This window comes from Ochotona princeps, chromosome 17, assembly GCF_030435755.1.
Source record: "Ochotona princeps isolate mOchPri1 chromosome 17, mOchPri1.hap1, whole genome shotgun sequence".
In the NCBI taxonomy this organism is placed as follows: domain Eukaryota; kingdom Metazoa; phylum Chordata; class Mammalia; order Lagomorpha; family Ochotonidae; genus Ochotona; species Ochotona princeps.
Window position 1 is genome coordinate 51573246 of NC_080848.1, and position 20294 is coordinate 51593539.

The 20294-nt window shown below is 37.5% G+C and overlaps 1 protein-coding gene and 1 long non-coding RNA gene across 3 annotated transcripts in view; one reads left to right on the plus strand and one right to left on the minus strand.

The window, feature by feature from the left end:
• Positions 1-1346: 1346 nt before the first annotated feature.
• Positions 1347-20294, minus strand: part of LOC131482404 (uncharacterized) — a 42517-nt gene continuing 23569 nt past the window's right edge. Inside the window, exon 3 of one of the 2 annotated variants that reach the window (XR_009246966.1) lies at positions 1347-1583. This is a non-coding gene — a long non-coding RNA (uncharacterized LOC131482404). Of the gene's footprint in view, positions 1584-15287; positions 15537-20294 lie in introns of those variants that run through there. The other variant, XR_009246967.1, reaches the window with a different exon arrangement.
• Positions 10675-20294, plus strand: part of LOC101532557 (myosin-8) — a 28340-nt gene continuing 18720 nt past the window's right edge. The window contains exons 1-14 of the mRNA XM_058676276.1: positions 10675-10896; positions 11514-11657; positions 11746-11902; positions 15341-15368; positions 15466-15574; positions 15651-15743; positions 15859-15922; positions 16573-16671; positions 16764-16867; positions 17004-17142; positions 18415-18533; positions 18624-18773; positions 18914-19084; positions 19921-20230. Of these exons, the coding sequence (XP_058532259.1) occupies positions 10687-10896; positions 11514-11657; positions 11746-11902; positions 15341-15368; positions 15466-15574; positions 15651-15743; positions 15859-15922; positions 16573-16671; positions 16764-16867; positions 17004-17142; positions 18415-18533; positions 18624-18773; positions 18914-19084; positions 19921-20230 (1897 nt within the window). The 5' untranslated portion in view covers positions 10675-10686. The remainder of the gene's footprint in view (positions 10897-11513; positions 11658-11745; positions 11903-15340; positions 15369-15465; positions 15575-15650; positions 15744-15858; positions 15923-16572; positions 16672-16763; positions 16868-17003; positions 17143-18414; positions 18534-18623; positions 18774-18913; positions 19085-19920; positions 20231-20294) is intronic.

Sequence of the window (20294 nt, forward strand, 5' to 3'; positions counted from 1 at the left end):
TGGTTGCAAATGGTAGAATCTCATTGTTTTTAATGGCTGACTAGTATTCCACAGAGTTGATGTGCCACATTGTCTTTACGCACTCCTCTTTGGACAGGCATTTTGGTTGTTTCCATGTCTTTGATATTATAGATTGTGCTGTTGTAAGTATAGGATCATAGATTCCTTTCTCATACACAGATTTTATTTTCGTTGGACATATCCCCAGAAGTGGGATAGCTAGGTCATGCAGCAGGTCAACTTTCATCTCACTTTGCACTTACGTACTGACTTCCACAGTGGTTGTATCAGCCCACACTCCCACTAACAATGAAAGAGGGTACCTTTCTCCCCACATCCATGCCAGCAGGTGTTAGTAGAGTTCTGAAGGTAGTCCAATCTCACTGGAGTTAGATGGAACCACAATGTAGTTTTCATTTGTATTTCCCTGACAGATAGCGAGCCTGAGCATTTTTTCATATGCCTATTATCAATTTGAATTTATTCTTTTGTAAAATATCTGTTCATCTCCTTCACCCATTTCTTCCCAGGTTTGTTTGCTTTGCTGTCACTGAGTTTCTGCAGCTCTTTGTAAATCTTGGATATTAGTCCCCTGTCGGTTATTATCAGATATTACTCCCCCACCATTTGCAACCAGATGATCCCAACTAGAGACCATTATGCTCAGTGAAAGAAGTCAATTCCAAAAGGACAAATATCATTATGTTCTCTCTGATATAAGGTAACCTTCATGCTAAATACGAGATCAATAGCCCTTTCAATACTATTTTTGCTACATCTCAGGGGTTGATATTTTAGTTTTTATTTTCATTCATTCAACAAATTTTGTTTTTCTTATTAATTTCCTCACTGACTCATAGGTCACACAATAGCATCATTTGCTATTGAAGGTAGAGACTATCATATACAAACGTGAAGATATAATGCAGTGTGCATTTCTACTTCCAAATAAAAAGTGGATTTCCAATGAAACTGTTGAATATATCTTGACAATAGGATGCTAAACTCTCTGCCATTGTCCATGACTACAAGGTAAGGAAACACTGAGATAGTAGAATGATGGACCTGTGACTGGTTATAAAGGACTACATTTTTATAATGACATGGGGCATGTTTCCAGAGCCTATGGAACTGTATCATGGAATAATAAAATATAAATTTTAAAATCTGTTTTGATGTGGTATATGCCTTTTATTTCTGGAAACTTGCTTTCTTTTATTAAGAAATCTCTTATTGCAATTCTCCATCCAGATAAAGATCACTACCCTATCCAAGTCTATTTTCTTTCCATGAGAAACATTATCTCCAATCTCAGAAACTTTCATTTACTTCTACTTACTCTGGAGTAGAACCAATTTAAATGATTCCTGAATATCTAAAATTATCTATGTTTTGCTGAAAGGGCAGTCAAACCTACAGCCTAAGTACCTCTTGATTTTTATTCCCTTCCTTCCTTTTTCAACAGCTACTGGCTTAGTTCACGTCCTCAAGCCTTTCCTAAAATAGCACAACAACTGCTTAAGCAGGCCCTTTATCTCCATTTCACTGCTCCAATCCATCTTCCACGCTGCCATCACGATTGTCTGAAACACAAATCTTAATGTCAGTTCTTTATTTAAAACACTGCCACGATATTCCATCACTCAGAGGATAGGGCTCTATATCTCTTATATTATTTTGAACACAGTGATAAAAGTCAGTATTTTTTTCTGTATTGTCTATGCTGTCATGTAAATGGTTTACCTCTGTGTGAGGGGGTGGGAGATTATTATTTTCCTTTCAACAGATGAACAAACCAAGATTTAAAAAAGTTGAGTGACTTGCATAAAACCATACAAAATAACACATGGTTGGTTATAGTGGTATGTAAAACATTGTGCACACCACAGAAGGCATGCCAGTCAGCTTCCACCCTAAGCCTTATTCACTGTGATGAGCATTTAGTTTTGCATTTAAAATCACCACATCCTAACTTCAAAGCTGAATTCATCCCAACTCTTCCTGAATCCAGCTTTCCAAGAATGCAGGCTCTGGGAAACAGTGGTGATTGCTCTCATAATTGGATTCCAGCCACTCATGTGGAAGACTTCGATTGTGTTCTCAAGCCCAGCTTTGGCCCTGGCCTGGCTCCATGTCTATTCATTTATTTGGTGAATGAACCAGTAAATGAGAGTGCTCTCTCTATGTCTCTCTCTTTGCTTCTCAAAGTTTTAAATAAAAAACTTCTATGAAAAGAGGAATATTTATTATTTAGTTTTAGTTTTTAAAGTCAAATGTATTATATATACATATAAAAATTAAATGTATACTTCAGCTCATAACACATATTTAGCTACTTAGTTTTAAAAGTTGTACAAAGTAACTTGGAAAGGATGCAAATAAAAGTGTGGGAAAATATAACCCACATACATGCTACCAGAAAGTGAACCCCATAGAACATCACTGAAATAAGATGTAATAGGTTTCATGCAAAATACCATGAGTGTCTTTAAAAAGTTCATGGAAAATGAATGCTATCAAAACACACACACACTTGAAAAATTAATTGCACTAAAATAAACCTACATTTTAATTCCATTTGTTTTTCCATGAACCTTCTAAAGTACTCTCACATTCAAAGAGGCAGGTACACCTTATGTTTTATTGTCACAGGACACAATGTACCAGAAAGGTAAAATGGTAAGAAATTTCTAGAGGATTAGCAATCATCTTTGAGTTACACTGATGAAAATCTGATACATCTAAGCGAAACCTGAAACCATGTTGAAGGATTTTGACTGATACCATAGACAAACGGCAGATCAAGCAGACTAAAACGAATACACAGGTACTTTGAAAACACAAACCATAAGTTCAATGGTAAAGATAAGTATAAACCCTCAAAGTTAACAATGAGAAAATATAAAGGTTTTTGCACATCTAACATATGTGTTTTCAACACAATGAAATTGCCCCTAAGGTAATAAAAACTAGTACTACAAAGAACAAAAATAATCTTAGATATTGCAATGGCTTGCACTCACCTTCAAAGCTAAATCCCACTTGGAAAAATATTTGTTGTTTAGAATTTTTTTCTTTTTATAGGAAGAAATTAAATTGAATTTACATTTATCTTGGTTTAACTAAATTTTAATTCTTTGTGGTTCTCTCTAAAGGGAAAAGGAAACCTAAAGAATTTAATTGAATTAGTTCTTTCTCTTGTGCAGGCAAAATGAGAAAAAAAGATTTAAAATACTAATTTAAAACACTCAAAAAAATGAAACCATGTAGGTTAAAAAATTAATATTCACGTATTTATACACACCTAATACCTATTCACAGATATACAAAATCTGGTATTACTGAGTCTGAAAAGATGGAGAACAGATACGTGAAAAAGAGTTATATTTTGTGTGCTTCTGGAATTTGAAAGGCATAAATGTATAAAATAACATTTTAAAAGTAATTGACTTCAATTTAAAATAAGAGAAATGATTAAATGTTTTGACAGTTATCAAGACAAGCTAACAAGGAATGGACAACCTTTTCAACCAATGGCACTGAAAGAACTATCTATATGTAAAAAACAAATTGTCCAGATCCTTACTTACACTATACACAAAATTAACTTGAAATGGACTGCAGACCTAAATGTAAGAACTAGAAACATATCCACAAGAAAACACAGAAGAAAAATTTTGTGACTTTGTATTAACAAAGAATGTGTAAGGACAGGACAACAAAAGCATGATGAATGCATAAAAGAAAATATTGATGAATTACATTTCTAATTTAAAACTTTCACTCTTCTAAAGATATTATAAAGAAAATGAAAAAAAAATAAGCCATAGGCTAGAAAAATATATCTGATAAAAGACTCAGATCTAGAACATATATATGAATAGTCACAATGGACTATAACAACTATGTAACAACAAAAGGAGCTGAATTTTTTTTAAGATTTATTTTTTATTTTTACTGGAAAGTCAGATATACAGACAGGAGGAGAGACAGAGAGGAAGATCCTCTGTTCACTGATTGACTCAACAAGTAGCCGCAACGGCCAGAGCTAAGCCGATCGGAGCAAGGAGCCCGGAGCTTCCTCCGGGTCTCCCGCGCGGGTGCAGGGTTTCAAGGTGTTGGGCCATCCTCGACTGCTTTCCCAGGTCACAGTCAGGGAGCTGGACAGGAATTGGGGTCGCCAGGATTAGAACTGGCACCCATATGGGATCCCAGCACATGCAAGGCAACAACTATAGCTGCTAGGGTACTGCACCTGACCCAGCTCAATTGTTTTAAATGGGCTAAAAATTTGGAGAGATGCTTCACCTATAGAAAATAGATGGCTGGATAGTAAGCACGTGAAAACATAACCTAAGCTATTATTTGTTTTTTTTTTTAAGATTTATTTTATTTTTATTACAAAGTCAGACACACTGAGAGGAGGAGAGACAGAGAGGAAGTGGAGCTGCTGGGACCAGAACCAGCGCCCATATGGGATCAAGACGAGGACCTTAGCCACCAGGCCACGCTGTCAAGCCCAGCTATTATTTGTTAAGGAAATATAAATCCTGCTTCACATCCAACAGGATTGCTATAATCATAAAGGACAGACAACACAGGTGTAGATGTACTACATGTATCTCTTAATCTTGTTGGTGAAAATATAAAATGGTATAATCTTTTTTTTAACAAAAAAAAGAACCCTGATGACTTGTTAAAAAGTTAAAAAAAAAAACAAATATAACAATTCAAGTCCTTCATATCTACCCAAGTGTCTACAAGATTTGGATGGGATATTAACAACAGCAATATTCAGAGGCTAAACACTAAAAGGATTCCAAATCTTGATCAACTGGGGAATAAGTAAACAAAGTTTGAGTAAAAGAAATGGTCTACAGAGACTACTAACACACGCAACAGCATGGATGGAATCTCCACAGTGGAAGGAAGCCAGACACAAGAGACTACTACTATAGAATTTACTTACATGAAACTTCTAAGAAAAGGTAAAGCTAGAGAAACCAAAAGAAAATCAGTGGTTGTGGGTTTTAGGTCGGAATGAGAACTGACTGTAAATGAGTGGGGGGGAATGTCACGGGTTTCCACAAGAGTGGACTGTGGTAGGGGATTACAGCACTGAATAGTTTTAGTAAAACTCGTTGAATTGTAAAATGGCTAACTTTTAGGGCATGTAAAAGATGTTATAAAGGAAATCTCTCCCCATTCTAGAGTAAAATATGATATAATCACAGCTACTTTTCACTGAACAAAAACTACTTCAAAAAATGAAAACAACAAATTTATCTACAATAGAATCAAAAGCCATTATCATAAATGTAATATTTCATATCAACTAAAAATACAATTTCATGAGAAAAAAACAAAAAGATAAAAGAAGTCAGATACTCAAGAATGAAAAAGGTTGTACCTAAATAAATTTCAAAAGCAGGTAAAACTGAATTATATTGTTTAGGGATGCACATAAAATACTAAAACTACAAAGAAAAGCAGAGAAATGATGATCATAAAAATAAATATCACAACAATTTTGAAGAAAAAAAGTGGAGGCTGGTGCAGGGACAGCTGCTGCCTGTGACACAGTACCCAGATGTTTGCCAGTTCCAGTCCCAGCTGCCCCACTTTCCATCCAACTTACTGCTGACAGCCTGGGAGAAACAGCAGAAGATGGAGAACCTGTCTGGGCTCCTGCCACTCACGTGGGAGACCCAGATGAAGCTTCTAGCTTCTGCTTCCTGCCTGGTCTAGACTTGCCCCTTGCGGTCACTAGGAAGTGAATCATTGCATGGAAGATCTCTGTGACTGCCACTCTCTGTAACTCTGACTTTCAAATAAATAACTAAATCTTTAAAGAGAAAGCGAGGTTTGTGAGCTACAGACAAGGTGCTTACCCTAACAATAACTCCATTGTGTTGTTTTCTTACTTTTACACCAACACAGGAACCTATCCCTCAGTCCTCCTAGGACTTCTAGGGTATGAATTCCTCACAATACAGATTAACAACTCTCTCTTCCTTCCTCAGGCACTCACTAGTCCACCGTCTGCCTTCTGGGTCTGGTGTCTTCAATCTAATACTCTCTTTAAGATTTATCCATGTTCAGCACCTCTCAGTACTTCATTCATTCTTATGGCTGAATAATATTCCATTGCATGGATATACCAGATTCTGTCAGCTGATGGACAGCTGCTTATTTCAAAATTTTGGGTATTATGGATGATGTTGCTATAAGTTTTGCATATGTTTTTGTATAAACACATTTTCAATTCTCTCCAACATAAACCTGAAAATAGAACTGTTTAACTTATTTTATAATCAAGCTTTTTGGCAAAGTAGATACAAAGTGTACAGCAAACATCTTACTTGATGAAACATCAGATGCAAGCCTACAAAAGTCAAGAACAAGATAAACAAGCCCTATGTCACATAGGGTATAAACATAAGTACGTAGGATAGTAATACTGTATTAACATATATTAATACTCTTCAGTATTGTCCTAAGTGTCATAGATGACACAATAAGGGAAAAATAACACAAATTATAAAAGGAAGAATAAATAAAATTATGATTATTCATACATATTAAAAAATCCATTAGAATCTAATAAATTGTTTAAATTTCAGGGAAGCACAGCAAAGAGGTAGGATAAAACTAACTGGAGAAATCTCAACAACTTTCTGAATACCACATACTTATCAGAGATTATGTCTGTCTGCCCTAGGACAGATTAATGCCTACTGCTACTGGTACAAAAATATAATACAAATATGAAATCCAGAAATAGATGATATACACACACAAAGTCAGATTATAGATCTCAAATTTTTAAAAAGCATTAGATTAAAAACATAGAACATATGCATGATCCTGAGTCCATGAGTTAAAGGAGGCCACACAAACAGAACAGCAAAACATAATTAAACAAATTTTGTAATGTTGACTAGCTAGAAATGTTAAACTTTTGTAGAACAGATAGCATAGCAGAGCTAAGCTTATTATGAGTCTAGGGGAAATCTTTTATAAGGTGCTTAAAAATCATTCCACCATCAAAGCTATGAAATTCAACACAATTTAAAATGAGTAATAGTCAGGTAACCAGGGCCAGGAGAAGTGGATAAGAGTATATATAAAACAAAATTGACTATAAAGTGACAATTATTCTGTTGAATGATAAATACATTGTGCTTAACATAGGAGTCTCTATACTTCTGCATGTATTTAAAATTTTTTCCAACATCATTATTTATATACTAACATAAGAAATAATACAAGATGATAAAATGAAAAAAATCAACTTGGTAAATACATAAACTATCATAATATTTAAATATTTAAATTTATTTATTTAAGAGGCAGAGGGAGATGGACAGATAGAGTTTCCAGCAATCATTGAGACTGGGCTGGGCCAAAGTCAAGAACCCAAATCCCAGGTCTCTCCAGGGGTGGCAGGCATCTAATTACTGGCAGCCATCACAGCTGCCTCTCAGGGTCCACATTAAGGAAAAACCAGAATCAGAGTTGGCAACAGAAGTCGAACTCAAGCAGTCTGATGTCAGACACAGGTTTCTTGATTGACATTTTAACCGTTCATCCAAATGCCTGCCCCAATCATCTATATTTTAACACTTACATCATGTATTCTCTGTGGGCCAATTTCCTCAGACTAGCTTCATTGATTTATATTTTCCCAGAACATACTTATGTAAATGCACAGTAAATGTCTGGACCGTTACAACAAACTGGTATCAGTGATTAGTTCTAGAGAAAAAGGAGGTACCAGCATGTGAATGTTCATCAATGCAAAATTTCAGCCTAATCTACAAAGCTTTAAGTTTTGGGAAAAGAAAATGTAACCATTAAATAACTGACTAATTTATCAGAAGTAAAAAAAAAAAAAAAAACCTGGATCCTGGGTCTCACGTGGTGGCACAGACAGCTAACATTTGTCCCTGCAGCGCCAGCATCCCATACAGGCACCGGTTCCTCATGTCCCAGCTACTCCATTTCCAAAATGGCTTTCTGCTTTATGGCCTTAGAAAGCAGCAGAGGATGACCCAAGGCCTTGGAACCCTACATCCATGTGGGAAACCTGGCTCTCCAGATAAACTCAGCTCTGGCTGTTTGCAGCCATTTGGGGAATGAACCAGAGGATGGAAGACCTCTTTCTCCATCTCTCCTTGTCTCTTTATAAAATCTGCCTTTCATATAAAAATAAATAACTCTTTAAAGAAAGAAAAACTGGATCTGTTCTATACCTGTTGATGATGGTGGTTTCATGAATGAATGCAAGTGCATATACCCACAGAGTCACAATGCACTTTATTACAAGGTTTTAAAAAAAATGTTTAATACAAGCAAACTCATATATTATCTTTTAATAACAGTGAATTTGTATGTAAATTAGACTTCAATTATTTGATGTTAAAAAAGAAAAGATTTTAAGTTAAACAGAACTAACTTAAAATTACATTAGTAATATCAAAATTACCTATGAAATACTATTTCTTAAAGCAGATTATAAAACAAACATATTTTAAATGTATACATATTATACATGTACTTACATTCATGTTTCTTGTCTCTACCTATTGGAGTTTAAGACATTTTTTTCTTTTCACTTAGCTGTAGTTTCTTCTACAGAGAATATATAGAATATATATTACTTTCTACCTTTTTTTTTTTTTAATGCTGACTGGGTGGGCACAGGCTGGATAATGGAGACTCAGCACAGAAATCTCCTCTCAAACTGACTCTGTTACCCAAGCCCAGACCCTAAGGGTGAGCCTTGGCAAGAGCCTATGGAAAAGCAGTTGGGGGTTCCTGTGGTCACAAGTAAGGAAAATGTCTAAGGCCCTGGCAGCAGTGTGTTGCCAAGTATTTGATCATTTGGTTGTCCCAGTCATGCATGAAAATGCCTGCCAAATTTAATATAGCTCTTAAGAATTTACTTGAGGCCCCACCAAGCACTGTCAGAGATTCCCTTCCCAGCACACTAGAAAGCATTCTCTGCCGGCACATTGGTCTCTGTCAAATTATTTATAGGAGATTGGTTCACATACTCAAAATGATATGAATACTTCTAATTATATCCAAACATGCCAAATGTCACTACAAACTATGCTGAGGGTTCATGTTGCCAAGTGTCTTGTCCTAACAAAGAGGAGGTAGCTGCAGCATCAGCACATTAGTTCCTATATAAGCAGGACAGACCCTTGCGCCTTATCTCCACCAGGAATCCAGAGGTAAGCGCTGGGCACCTTGGGACTCGAGGGACTGAATGGGGCAGAAAGAGCTGGTCTCCTAACTGTCTCAGCATGAAACTGTTCCTCTCAACTTTGACTTTTGTCTTCATAGAGACAAGGCTTCAAGGCAGGGAAATTTTAATCTTTGAACTCTATTACTACAATTCCAGAACAAATTCTAACAAGAATTATTTCGTTTTACAGCGTGGGACGTTTCTCAATCAACATTTTCATCTTGAATTCCAGAGGTAAGGTTTTGTTTTACTCATTTGTTGGTAACAGAGGATATCATCAGTCAAATGACTCTTCATTATACACCATTTCCATGTTTGTGTGGTTGTGCTAATAGAACGTATTTCCAAATGACTGCTTAAAAATGCTACAAACGTTTTCTTTTCTTTTTTCAGAATGACTTATACTCAGAGATTAAACCTCATCTGAGTTCCAGGATTAAAGGATCATTTAGGATAGACTGGACTTTGACAGTGAGCTCTCAGCTGTGCTTTGAACTGTCCAGGGGCAACAGACTTCTCTAATGCCAACTTCTCCCTACTGTAGAGCATTAAACATGCAATGTTCTGCTTACAATGTTTAAGTGTCCTAGGCAAATTTTTATCTAAAAACGTGAACATAAACAAATATCTAGTTATAATTGTAATGTTTTAGGTATTTTGATGATGCACTTTTATAAGATTTATTAATATTTCTTTTAAAATCACAAGTATCACACTCACTTGGAGCTAAAGACCATGTATAATTTAAAAGATAGCCTGTCCTTCTCTAAGTACTTGATACCTCAAAGTAAAGGAAAAACTCAACCAATCTGACAAGCTTTGCAGAGGCATAGCTATCAATCGGAAGACTCATGTGTAAATTCTTAATTTTTTCTTCTTAGTGAAAAGAATCCTACAGAACCTATGTGGGAAACAGGTCCTTCTTGTTGAAGTTCTCATTTCTCAGTTGAAATCTCTTGTGTCAAGAGATTTTGAAATTCGAGCAATGCCAAGTCTTTTCTTGTTAGCAAGCCAAACTATGAAAAATCTAGAATTTATTACCAGGTACTGTTAACAACCAAATGAAAAATGTTTAAAATAACTAGTTGGTTTCTGACAGAAAGGACCAACAAAAGGCAAAAGTCTTTTTTGATAACTGTGAAAATATCAATTTTCATTTGCACCAGACAAACTTTCTTTCACATCTGACTGTCTTTGCATATGGCAGAAGCAAGAATATAGGATCTGGAAAGGAAAGTCCTAAAAATGAAGCCTAAAATTATAGTCTCATTCCAAACCAGTCCTTTAAACCGTGTAGAACTCTAGGAAACAGTCCGTGCTCGACACTGATTTCATTTCAGGCTCTGACATTCATGGCTTCTGTTTTCTCTTTCCCCTCTTTCCCGTGTTCTCTCTCCAAGGTAGACTCCTTCGCTAAAGAAATCACAGCCATGAGCTCGAGTTCAGACGCCGAGATGGCGATTTTTGGCGAAGCCGCTCCCTACCTCCGAAAGTCGGAAAGGGAGAGGATTGAGGCACAAAACAAGCCTTTCGATGCCAAAACATCCGTCTTCGTAGCGGAGCCCAAGGAATCCTACGTGAAGAGCACTATACAAAGCAGGGAAGGAGGGAAAGTGACAGTAAAGACAGAAGGTGGAGCAGTAAGTAAAAATAAAGAACACACTGCTCACTTCGAAGCCTAACTTGCCAGAAATCTCTCAGCCTATTGCCAGCACAACCACCTTCTTGGTCATTGTAGAAAACAGATTTGAAAGGGAAAAAGAATTTACAGCAATAGCTTCATGTCTTTCCGTCCCAACTTTTCACAGGCCTTTTACTGCACTAGTGTTGGCCTTTAATTCCCTTCAATTCTCCACTTGCAATCTGTATTTCCAAACATGTACATACAAATATTTCCTTCTATCAGAATTTCTGAGTATTCACTTAGTTCAATATCCCCATTACTTAGACCAAAACAAAAAATTCCTTGTAATGAACAGCCAAAGAAAAATTTTAAAATGTAGACTATTTAAGAAGAAAAGGATATAAACTGAAAAAAAAAAAAAAGGATAGATCATGGAAGGAAAAAGAAATCAAAAAATAAAAATGACAATACCCTAGCTCATCATAGGAACCAGAGTCTTATTTTCAAATCTTTAAAGGATATCAGATAACCATAATGAGAAGTGTGTGCAAATATAATTTTTATAGCCAAACTAAACAAGTATTCAAAAAAGCGACCTAAACTATTAACACAAACTATCCACTTGCTTACCAGACTCTAACCGTCAAGGAAGACCAAGTCTTCCCTATGAACCCTCCAAAATATGACAAGATCGAGGACATGGCCATGATGACCCACCTGCACGAGCCCGGTGTGCTGTATAATCTCAAAGAGCGTTATGCAGCCTGGATGATCTACGTGAGTGCCAACAAACTTCTCTTTTTATCCCATTTATTTCTCTGAATAAAAAGACACATGGTTGAATTTTCTGAATTTTTCCCCCCAGACCTACTCAGGGCTCTTCTGTGTCACTGTCAACCCCTACAAGTGGCTGCCCGTGTACAACCCCGAGGTGGTGGCTGCCTACAGAGGCAAAAAGCGCCAGGAGGCCCCGCCCCACATCTTCTCCATTTCTGACAACGCCTATCAGTTCATGCTGACTGGTGAGTGAGTGAAGTTTCTATTTACAGTGATGGATACACAGGGTCTCTGATGAGCTAACAGACCTCATCAGAGTCTTATAATGACATGCTTCAGTTACATGGGATCTGACTGTTTTCAAAGGACGTTCACAGCTTTGATGCCTGATGTTACTCCCAGCAGCCACCTATATTTTTTAGAAGAGTAAAGACAAATTTGCTGAATTCACTGTCCTCCCAAGCTAACACTGCTAGTGAGAGGACACTTACTTGAAGCAATCAGCAGATAGTCACAAACACAGGAGAGATCTTCAAGAAGCTCATGGAAAATTATCTTCTGAAAAAAACTTGCAGAGAATTCAAACTTTGGGCAAATGTATCTTTTAATTTCACTTCTATGAACTTTTTTTAGATACTACCACATTTGTTGCTTTCTATATATTTTTTAATTAGGATAAAAATAAAATCCAATAATTATTTTAAAGTCACCAGAGCTACAGCAATCAAGGTAAAGAGTCAGCAGCCACAGCTAGGATCTTTGTGAATACTTTATTTGCAACTGACAAGACAGAAGGAGAGTCAATTGCAAATACATGAATAGAGATTTGACTTCTCTTCCAGGTATTTTGAAGTATTTTCCCACAAGAATGGGAGTACAAGAGGTATCCAGGCTCTTTTCTCCCCCTTAGGAAAAAATAACTCTTTCATCTGAAAAAACTTTTTAATTGTACCTAACTCTTTTAGACCTGCTTTATCAAGGTGCAAGACAACCATCACTGACTCACATCACAGACTCAAAAACAAAATCCAAACCTCTTGTCTCCAAATGCCGAAACAGATTGCCATTGGAAATATTCTTTACATTCTTAATGTTCCCGTTCCAGGAATTTTGCAGACCAAGGGCTTTATCTTTGTTGTTTGTTTTGTTGCATTTGTTTTAGTTCCTATTTTATTTTTTAACATATTTTTAACTTACAATACATTCAAGGGCCTAAAGCTGCACAAAATACAAAGTTTAACGGTAAAAAGAAAACACACAAAAAAAAACCTAGCTTAATGGGAATATAGGTAAGAGTTATAAATAATAATCCAATTGAAAGATGACCATTTCACACATATATAGTAAATCTTAATCACAGATTAAAGTTGCTTTTAAAATAACTTTCAATGAGAGACAGAGAAAGGAATAAAACTGAACTATGCAGACTAGCCAGCAGTTCTACAAGGATTCTATGCCAATCAACTGGTGTTTGGTTATCAAAAGAAAAACAGCTCTTCCAGAAATGATACAAATGCTGGCTCATTTCAGAGATTTAATGCTCGGCACTTAAACAGTAATATGTATTTCACTAACCCATCCAAGTCTCCACTCCACAGCTTTGGGACTGCTCCAAATAAGAGATTACTTATGGCTCTCAAACACGACTTTCCTAGAAAACCCTGCAGAGCTGTGGCAACTGATGTGGTTAATGTCATTTTGCCGAAAGAGACTAGAACATCTTATTTAGACTCCCACTGGATTTAAACGATCATGCATGATTTGATTTCTACTAAGAAAAAAAAATCAATCTAAATGGGACTCAAAATTTGTATATATTACATTGAAAGAATATTAAAATTTTCCAATGTGTATGTTTAAGTAACATCCACATTTCTACTCTCTGAATAGATTTTTAGATTTTAGAATATTCCAAAATCTACAATCTGTCAGTATACAACTAGAAGTTATAAAAATCAGCATGATGATTTATCCATGAAATAACTAGAGGAAATATTTTTATTATAAAAGATATGCAAGATTAAAAAGACAGGAAAAGTAAACACACAAATATTCACAAATTAATACTTCCTTATTTAGTATTACCAGCAAATTAGTGACATCAAAAGCTGAGAAGAAGCCAAGCAGCAGAAAAATATATAAAATTTGACCTTACTAGCTATGTAATCAGTATTACAAAATCCACTTGTTCTCTGGGTGTCAGCTTCTTTCTCTGCAAAGTTATGAAGCTGGCTAAGCAATTTTTAAAATGTTTATGATTTCAAAATTGTTTAACTCTTATAGAAACATTTGCAAATAAAAATATATGATTCTTGAAGTTTTTTTAAAAAATACAATCCTATTAGAATTGGAGACTGACATATAAAATTGGTCAAATATTAATAGATGCTTCCTATAGTTTAGGACAGGCTTAATTATGTTACTATCTACTTTTGTATATGTTTGAAACTTTCTATAAAGAAGCTCCAAAAAATAACAGGCACCTCATATCCATCATGTTGGCTACTATAAAAAGATTAAAAAATAATAATAATAAACTCCCCTAGGAATGTGAATCGATTGGAAGCCTTGTCTACTGTAGGTGAAAATGTAAAATGGTATTGCCACTGTGAGAAATGGTATGTCTATTTCTCAACAAACTAAACAGAAAATAAAAATATGATTCAACAATTTTACCTTTGGCCTTTACATATCCAACATCATTACAAGCAGGGTCACTGTACACCCATGCCTATAGCAGCCTTATTCACGATCTCTGTTAAGTTATGAACATATGGAAGCAACACAAGAGTCCATACACACATGAATGGACTGGCAAAAGGTGGTTTATACATACACAGTAATATTATCCTGCTTATAAGAAGGCAGTTCTGACAAATGCTACCACATGGAACTAGCCTTAAGATCATTGCACTCAGTGAAATAAGTAAGTCATGGGCCCAGCGCAATAGCCTAGTGGCTAAATCCTTGCATATGCTGGGATCCAATATGGGTGCCAGTTCATGTCCTGGTTGCTTCACTTCCTATCCTCTCTCTGCCTGTGGCCTGGGAAAGCACTTGAGGATGACCCAAGGCCTTAAGACCGTGCACCTGCATGGGAGACCCAGAAGCTCCTGGTGCCTTGGCTTTTGGATTCTACTTTTCCAATAAAAAAAATAAACTTATAAAAAGAAATAAGCAAGTCATTAAAAAAAAAGAATAACACTGATTTTACTTATTTGAATTACTTTTAGTGAAATGCATGGAGACAAATGTGGCTGCTAGAGGGTGAGAGAATACAGAATATGGAGTTGAGTTTAACAGATAAAGGCTTTCAGTTTCACAATATGTAAAGAGTTATGGAGACAGAATGTGATGATAGCTGCAACATTTTATGAATATACATAATACTACCATCAAACTATATGCTTAAAAATCGCTGAGATGGCAAATTCTGCATTTTACCATGATAAAAAATTCATAGTAAACACACACACACACAAATAAAACCAGATTACACTTTGCCCCCTTCTTTTAACAAATTTTATTCTAAGAGGTAATTAGACACTTTGGAGGCTGAACACAAAACCAAAGGCATAAGTGATCTTTTCCAAAAAGTTAAAAGAACAAGCAGTTTTTTTGATCTGATTTACTCATCTAAAATGTACTTTTCGAAAATCTGATGGTCTTGATTGCTTTCACAGATCGAGAGAACCAGTCCATCCTGATCACGTATGTGACTTTCTTCTTCTCTAGTATGTAGTCATTGTCCTAGGGGTCAACAGAGTGGGCAAACGTTCTCACCTCTTCTCTGACTTCTGTTTGACAGCGGAGAATCTGGAGCAGGGAAGACCGTGAACACCAAGCGTGTCATCCAGTACTTTGCAACAATTGCAGTCACTGGAGAGAAGAAGAAGGAGGAACCTGGCAAGATGCAGGTGGGTCTTGTAGCGGAGTCAGGGGGCTCTCAGGAGCCAGGGGCTCCACGTGTCAGAGCTGCTCTTGCCTTTGCAGGGGACACTGGAAGATCAAATCATCAGTGCCAACCCCTTGCTGGAGGCCTTCGGCAACGCCAAGACTGTGCGGAATGACAACTCCTCCCGCTTTGTAAGTCTCTTGGGTCTTCTCTGCCCTAAACCTCAGGGTAACCATGTCTGAATTTTTTTTTCAGTTGTATTTCTCTGTGTGCTTCAACTTTTTAACACTAAATTATCTTTTCAAGGGCAAATTCATTAGAATCCACTTCGGGACTACAGGCAAGCTGGCATCTGCCGACATAGAAACATGTGAGTAACAGGACCCCTGAAAATCCATGCAGAAACACAAATGTTTCCAAGGATGTTTTGCAATGATTGCTGTGCCTGGCACCTGTGGAAAAGTGGCCTGCTGCCAGTGTAGCCTATGAGAGAAGGATACATTTATCATTCTTCACTAGTGCATCACTTACCTCCGTCTTAGAGTGAAGATTCTGCAGCACTTACTAGAAGAACTCCAGCCTCAACAGCAACTATATATTTTTTTCAGGACAGATACTAGAACTAGTTCCTATGAGATTCCTGGGGATTCACAGAATATCTCCACGATTTGCTCTTGACCTACCTTGACCTTGTCTGCATTCCCTTACCACAGAGGGAATGCAAGATGATCCCAGGGGGGATCAATTAAAACACAGATGATGAATCCTTCATATGAAAAAGGTATTAGTTCTAAGGCAAATGCTTCACTCGTGGCTCTTAATGGGTGAGACCCAAAGGCAACTCCCATATGCATCTGTGACCCTAACATAGACAGCAAGATGATCAATAATCAACTTGAAATCTCAACAGATTCACATTTAATGCCCCCAATTTTGGCCAAAGACAATGAAGATAATTTAATATCTCAGAAACACTGACCTTTTTTCCCCCGGAATTTATATCTATTTCTCTCTTCCCAGATCTCCTAGAAAAGTCTAGAGTTACTTTTCAGCTAAAGGCGGAAAGAAGTTACCATATTTTTTATCAGATCACATCTAATAAGAAGCCAGATCTCATTGGTAAGGGAGAGCTGCGATTCACAGATGGAGCTTAATGATTTAATTAACAATTTCTGATGTAAAACATTTATCCTGAACTCTGTTGTACCCAGAAATGCTCCTGATCACCACCAACCCGTATGACTACGCCTTCGTCAGCCAGGGGGAGATCACAGTCCCCAGCATTGATGACCAGGAGGAGCTGATGGCCACAGATGTAAGTCACACAAATCCAAGATGGGTATGGCAGCAGCAACTCACTGTAGGCAGAGGGGCCTGAGGTCACAGTATACGCTCTCTTAGAACAGTTAGTCTCTTCTGACCTAACCTTTACCCATCCTTTCTCCTGGCAGAGTGCCATTGACATCCTGGGCTTCACTCCTGAAGAGAAAGTGTCCATCTACAAGCTCACGGGGGCCGTGATGCATTATGGGAACATGAAATTCAAACAAAAACAGCGTGAGGAGCAAGCTGAGCCAGATGGCACTGAAGGTACCTAGAGCAGTGAGTCCCTATTCTACACTGACATCTCCCTCATGCGTCCTTCACCCCTTGGCTTCCTCACATCTTCATCATTTCTACCCAGAATAAGTAAAATGAGCCCCAGTAACCCCATATAAGACACAGGTAACTGGAGATGGAATGAAGTATAATAGTGCTTCTGCTTTGCCTTGACAATGGCCAGGAGAGAGGAGACAGGTACATAAGATAACTGCATAGTGGTCTATTTTAACATGAGCTAGAAAGACCTAGGAGCTGGCGATGGAGGAGTTTCCCAAATACAGGGCTAGAGGTGAAGGATGCTCCAAGTGATATTTGTATGCATGTTGTATTGCCTACACATGAAACTGTCAACAATCAATACAGCAAGTAAGAAAAAAAGGAATATAATACACATAACCTATCACAGGAAGTTGCCTATATGTTTCTTAAAGGCTTTCCTAATCACCTAGCTAAACACTCTCTTCCCTCCTCCAAACACTTTAGCGATTACACTTTCATACTTGATGTGCAGCATTTACATTAGAGTCGTTACCAGAAATTTAGAAAGGGACTCTGTAGAGATCACCCAGCTACATTTATTATCCCTACATTTTCAGATAAAGCAATTAACCCAGGGAGATGTGTTGAGCCCAGCAGTTAAGACAGTAGCTAAGATGTCTGATTCTTCCATCTGGGCACCAGAGTTTGGTTACTGACTCCAGCTCCAGTTTGCTGCTAATACAGACTCTGGAGGCAGCAGTGATGGCTCAAGTACTCAAGTTCCTGACACCAATGGGGGGAGGTCCAAATGACAATCCCAACTCCCGATTTCAGTGCCAACCTAGAAACACCCACTGCAGGTATCTGGTTAGTGAACTGATGAATAGGGCCTCTAGAGTCACTCTTGGCCTTTGTGAATAAGTAAATATATAAAAAGGGCATGTATTCATTAATATAAAATTTGAAGGATAAAACTAAACAGGAAAGTATATTTATATCTTGTCTTCCAATTATATGCAATGTATTTTAAAGCAGAGATATATATTTTTATTAAACATAAAATACTGCAATAAGTGTTTACTCATGATGAATTTCTCTCAAAGAGTAACCAAAAGCCAGTATGAGTGACGGACAAGTGGCAAGTACATATTCTAACATAACAGAGAATCTCATTTGACCTTCTGTAGAACTACTTAAAACTTTAAGTCACTTAAATTAGATTGTGGGAAAACAAATTATTAAAGAGGATACCCAACAAGATTATCTGAACTGTCTCTGCAGTTGCTGACAAGGCTGCCTATCTCCAGAGTCTGAACTCTGCTGACCTGCTCAAAGCCCTCTGCTACCCCAGGGTCAAGGTCGGCAACGAGTACGTCACCAAAGGCCAGACTGTGCAGCAGGTAAGCACATAACCTCAATGAATCACACACTTTACAAGCCACCTAGACATGTCTTTAACAACACTGACACATATTACACTCTCTGTGAAGGTGTACAATGCAGTGGGCGCTCTGGCCAAAGCCGTCTACGAGAAGATGTTCCTGTGGATGGTGACCCGCATCAACCAGCAGCTGGACACCAAGCAGCCCAGGCAGTACTTCATCGGGGTCTTGGACATTGCAGGCTTTGAGATCTTTGATGTGAGTAGTTTGGGTAAATAACCAAAAGAGAGAGAAAGAGAGAGAGAGAGAAGACAAGACAAAATTCTCCTAATTAGTTCTGTTTTGCCAAATAACCAATGGGTTTTCCAAACTCACACTCTGCTGTTTGAAACCCTCAGTTCAACAGCCTGGAGCAGCTGTGCATCAACTTCACCAACGAGAAACTGCAACAGTTTTTCAACCACCACATGTTCGTGCTGGAGCAGGAGGAGTACAAGAAGGAAGGCATCGAGTGGACATTCATTGACTTTGGGATGGACCTGGCTGCCTGCATTGAGCTCATTGAGAAGGTCTGTTTGATTTTCAAGAAAAATTTCAGGCTGTATGGACAACTCTCCAAATGTACTAATAAATTCCAGAAAGTTTTATTGTACTCTTAGTTTGTGATCTGAACAAAGGAGAAAACTACTATTTAGAAATCACTTGTTTTAACTTTTACATAAGAAAAAGCGAGAATGTTTAGCTTTGTTTTGCTCTGATCATCTTTATTCTAATGCAAACTCAAATCCTTAGAAAACAGCACCAAAAACTCCATCGGAGATGATTGGTCTCAGTAGAAATACCCTATGTCTCCATTATGACCAGGAAGTCAGCAATAAAAATATTTTTTTTCTAAATAAAAATGAAAGTACAGATAATGTACCTATTTCCTTTATGGAAGTTAACCTGTTCAACGTTAAGAAGTCAAAATGCTGGCACTACTTCAGTAAATGCATAGAATACCTTAACATAAGTTTGGGTTATTCATACTGCACATGCTAAGTCAGAAAATTCTCTCAGCAAATCAAATAAAACTTTCACAACAGATTTACTGATTTAATGTGGAAAACAGTGAGATAAAGACAGAACAAACAGCTACCAGACACCCCGCATGCTGTGTTGACATTTGGTGTTTGTACCCAGCTAATCTTTGAATTGAAAATAATGCTATAGTTCGAATGTGGGGATGGAATAGTGGAAACCTTGTTCCGGTAGTCACAAAGGAAAATCTATGGGCTGGGACCCTGATTCACTTTATATATACGTTTAAGCAGAAGTGCCTATAATCCAATTAAGTCAAACACACTGTGCCTCTATCTTTTGAGAGAAATGAGACTGATGCCAATGTCTCTTCTGTTCCATTTAGCCCCTGGGCATCTTCTCCATCCTGGAAGAGGAGTGCATGTTCCCCAAGGCCACAGACACCTCCTTCAAGAACAAGCTGTACGACCAGCACCTGGGCAAGTCTGCCAACTTCCAGAAGCCTAAGCCTGCCAAAGGCAAGGCTGAGGCCCACTTCTCACTGGTGCACTATGCGGGCACTGTGGACTACAACATCGCTGGCTGGCTGGACAAGAACAAGGACCCCCTGAATGACACTGTGGTGGGGCTCTACCAGAAGTCTGCAATGAAGACTCTGGCCAGTCTCTTCTCCACATACGCCAGTGCTGAAGCAGGTACTGATAGTACTGTTAGTTTAAATTACAGCTCCTCACAGACCAGCCTTGTAACATGCTAGTT